Source organism: Scleropages formosus, chromosome 22 (genome assembly GCF_900964775.1).
Source record: "Scleropages formosus chromosome 22, fSclFor1.1, whole genome shotgun sequence".
Classification (NCBI taxonomy): domain Eukaryota; kingdom Metazoa; phylum Chordata; class Actinopteri; order Osteoglossiformes; family Osteoglossidae; genus Scleropages; species Scleropages formosus.
Genome location: NC_041827.1, coordinates 13,466,392 through 13,470,424, shown reverse-complemented (window position 1 = coordinate 13,470,424; position 4,033 = coordinate 13,466,392). Strand labels below are relative to the sequence as shown.

The window sequence follows — 4,033 nt, the reverse complement described above, 5'->3', positions numbered from 1 at the left end:
CTAAAGTGTTGATAATTACACACACACACACACATTTTCAGAACCGCTCGTCCCTCACGGGGTCACGGGGAACCGGAGCCTACCCGGCAACGCAGGGCGTAAGGCCACAGGGGGAAGGGGACACACCCAGGACAGGACGCCAGTCCGTCACAAGGCACCCCAAGCGGGACTCGAACCCCAGACCCACCGGCGAGCAGGACTGCGGTCCAACCCACTGCGCCACCGCCCCCCCCCCTTGATAATTACATTGTACCCTAACTGCATCTAGTTTGGAGTGTATTTTTGTTGTACTTCATTGCTGGAACTAAAAGTTAAATCCAAATCAGATGGACACAGCATTCAGAGTGATCAAGAAACTTTACTATACAGTATGTCAGTTGATCTGACATGTCTGAAGTGGAGAGAAATTTGTGAAAGATGGATCATATCTTCAATGATGAGAAAGTATCCAGTTGAGTGTCATTATGACACTTGACCTCATGGTTTTAATAACCCATAATCTGTAACAGAAACAGGACATAAATTAACATACACACCATACATTATAATGCGCAATGAAAAACATTAACAGCAATCCACTTGCAATTATCTACTAACTTAGAATTATTCATTTAGCTGGTGCTTTTCTCTGATGTGACTCACAACGTTAAGTTACTTATTTATCCATTTATACAGTTGGGTCATTTTACTGGGGTAATTTTTAGGGCAAATACCTTGCTCAAGGGTACTATTGCTGAAGGTGGAATTTGAATCTGTGACCTTTAGATCCAAAAGCAACAGCTTTAACTGCTAAGATACCAACTGCCCCCAGTTCAACTTTATTGTGTCAATTACCTCAATCCAGGTTAGTACAGCAAGAGGGGATTGAAAGCAGAAAAATTCAGCTTGAAAGCCAATGGCCAAAAACACAGTGCCACCAACTGCCCCAGTTGTAAAAGTACACTTGTTCTAAGACAAACAATTCTCATTGGTTCTCGTGAATAGTGACTCCGTGTGATTGGCCAGTAGGAGCCTACAGGTACTCACTCCTTCCATCCAACCGATGTAAGCCGAGACTCGGGTGAAAACGGTGGGTTTCCTCAGTGTGTTGCAGCCGAGGGAGGACACAAAGCTGGTCACGCCATGGACGTAGTAGCGTCCGTTGACCTGACAGTTCAGTGGACCACCGGAGTCACCCTGAAAAGTAACAGACTTTGAGTTAACAAAAGGCAAGTTTTTGGATATCTCATCTTGATCCTCAGAACTTGAATCGAACCGTTTGAGATGTAGCACTAGAATTTTAACACCTTTAAAATATTTACAGATATGAATATTTCCCTCGATTTATCAAAAAAGTTATGTTTTATACTTTTGTTAATGTTGTAGTAATAAGGGCTGAGTCACCTGGCAGCCAGAGTCACTGCTGCCCCCTGCACAGACCATAGTGGTCTTAACAGTGCTGCCCCACCAGTCACTCCTGGAGCAGGTGCTGTAGTCCACCAGAGGCAGGTACGCCTGCTTCAAAGAGGCAGATAGCTGACCCCCACCTGCAGAGACCAAGGCCGACACAGTCAGGGATGGCTAAGGTGTCACACAGTAAGAACAAATCTCGTTTCAAACATGCATATAGCACACGAAAACACACAGAATGCAGTAAACAGGTAACATGACAATAAAAAATAAGGCTGTAAATCACCCAGGTAAAGTGTTATACTCACTCTGGGTGTAGCCCCAGCCTGTGATGTAGCAGGGGTTGTTGTTGGGCAAGATCTGACCGGATGGGGGCAGAGAAGCCAGCTGCACGTAGGAGTTGAGGGTGACATCGGAGGACAGACGGAGAAGAGCGATATCATACCTGAGGGGAGGTAGATGAGCCATACGGGTGTTCAGATGATGACGAAATAACAACCACCTTAGTGTCATTTAAAGCACGTCACATAAATACTCCATAAACTCATTTTTTGGTCACTTTTGGGTACCTATTTAAAGTTTTTTTTTTTTTTTTTGGGACTGTGGTCTTTTTATAAGGGGGGGGCGCGGTGGCACAGTGGGTTGAACCGGGTCCTACTCTCCGGTGGGTCTGGGGTTCAAGTCCTGCTTGGGGTGCCTTGCGGTGGACTGGCGTCCCGTCCTGGGTGTGTCCCCTCCCCCTGTAGCCTTGCGCCCTGTGTTGCCGGGTTAGGCTCCGGCTCCCCGCAACCCCGTATGGGACAAGCGGTTCAGACAGTGTGTGTGTGTGTGGGTGGTCTTTTGACAAAGAATTTATACAGGTGACCTGCCTTCTCTACCACAAATAATTTTTTGGATATCATGGGTAGGTCGGTTCAGGCTCTAGAACCGAATTCATCTCATTTTGACCGCTTGCACAGTTTTCATGGCAAAGGAGGATATGAAAAATGCTGATCGCTGCTTTCTTCCACAAATGACTGCTGTACCACTTCATCACTCTGTACTGTGTTTTGACAACAGAACATGCAAATTTTGAGTTGAATTATGACTAATTTTACTGTAATTAAGCAAAAAAGGTACCACAGTACTTCCCAAATTTTAAGAGATTAAAACTGTCCTGGCTAATTCACTCACCCATTGGCGACACTGTTGGAGTTCCAGTTAGGGTGTATGTAGACACCGCTCACACCGACCACCTGCTCTGTGCCCTCACTCACATAGATGTTGTGATCGCCAAGAACCACTCGCCAAGTCCTTGTTCTACAGAGCAGTACGGTACAGAAAACAGAGACTGTTAGGGTATACAGTCTGTGTTACTTTTACACACACACACATCATTGCTAATGAATATAAATATGAAATTCAGTCATTATAATAAACTGTCACTGAGGTGAAGACTCTGTTCAAGGTGCCTTACAATATTACAATAATCACAAGCTACAATTATATTCCCTTTTATACAGCAGGGTATTTTTAAAGGAGCAACTCATGATCAGCACTTTCGTCAAGGGCATTTAAAGTAAATGAGGATTGAAACTGGAGACCTTCAGTTTGCAAGCCAGCATCCCTAAAGACTGCACTACTTGCTACTTTCAAAATAGACCATGGTTTTGGAGGACATGCAAACAAAGGATATGCCAGCTTAGGCCCCTAACTCACCTGTCCACACAGTGGGCAGCTGTCATCACCCAGCCTCTCCTGACCAGAGAACCTCCACATGTGTGGTAGTAGGAACTACCTGACAGGTACTGAAGGGAGATCTGAGACACAGGGCAGGAGGTATATTACATTTCCATAATTATTCACTCAACTGTCATTTCCAGAAGCAAGTACAAGGCTTGTGCAACAGAAATGTGAATAAAGTCATGAAAAACTGGCAGAGAAAAATTTAAGGAAAGAATGTTGACGTTGACATTGACAGAAGCATGGAACACTGGTGTGTGTTGTACCTGCCAGGGCCAGGCATGGGGTTGGGCAACTGTACCCCCCACAACCCTATCCTCCACTCCCTCCACATAACGGGGCTCTGGCTTGGGCTCAGAGAGCACTGCAGAAAAACACAGGACACTTACTTACAGGGACAATGTGAGAACTAGTTTGCTTTTGTGAAAAAAATGCAGCTCTAGGTCTTTCCAATGGATATAATAATGCCTAATGGTAATGTGGTCTTGTGCAAATCTTTGTAGAGAAGATGGTTCTTACCCAGTGCCACAAAAGCACTCAGCAGGAGAAACCTCAGCATGTCCGTGGGCCTTCGGGAGTCTATGATGAGGTGGGATTTTCTGACCCCCTTATATATTCGGTCCAGGGAACTTTAGTTTGTCACTTACGTTCGCTGAATGTATAACAGGTGTGTTCTTTCCCACTGTTATCAAAAGGATCAAGGCCAGCCAGTCACTTCTACTGTGCCAGATTATAAAATGGCACGGAATCACATGTTTTTCACATATACTATAGTATGCTTTGATCCCTCAGTTTTATTTACACTAATGGCAGTATTTCCGTGAGTGTGTGCTTGTGTTTTCTGTGTGCGCTAGGTCCATGGTATTACTGACATTTGTGTGGTCCACAGCAACTAAAATTGACTTCTGCAGCAATACACCAA

General features: G+C 44.9%; 1 protein-coding gene across 1 annotated transcript; it reads right to left on the bottom strand.

The window, feature by feature from the left end:
* Positions 1 to 485: 485 nt before the first annotated feature.
* On the bottom strand, positions 486 to 3,670 carry LOC114909358 (elastase-1-like). Its single transcript, XM_029247964.1, has 8 exons — positions 3,631 to 3,670; positions 3,378 to 3,475; positions 3,088 to 3,188; positions 2,563 to 2,682; positions 1,698 to 1,834; positions 1,384 to 1,526; positions 1,027 to 1,176; positions 486 to 500 (listed from the first exon to the last, which is right to left on the bottom strand). Exons 1-8 carry the CDS (start codon positions 3,668 to 3,670, stop codon positions 486 to 488), a joined length of 804 nt encoding a protein of 267 aa, XP_029103797.1.
* Positions 3,671 to 4,033: the final 363 nt, after the last annotated feature.

Excerpts from the sequence above, each read along its gene's own strand:
- LOC114909358 (XM_029247964.1), bottom strand. The coding sequence starts at position 3,670 with ATGCTGAGGTTTCTCCTGCTGAGTGCTTTTGTGGCACTGG. Across the intron at positions 3,189-3,377 it reads CCCATGCCTGGCCCTGGCAG|ATCTCCCTTCAGTACCTGTC; the intron begins GTACAACACACA and ends CCTGTGTCTCAG. Across the intron at positions 2,683-3,087 it reads GCTGCCCACTGTGTGGACAG|GACTTGGCGAGTGGTTCTTG; the intron begins GTGAGTTAGGGG and ends CTGTAGAACAAG.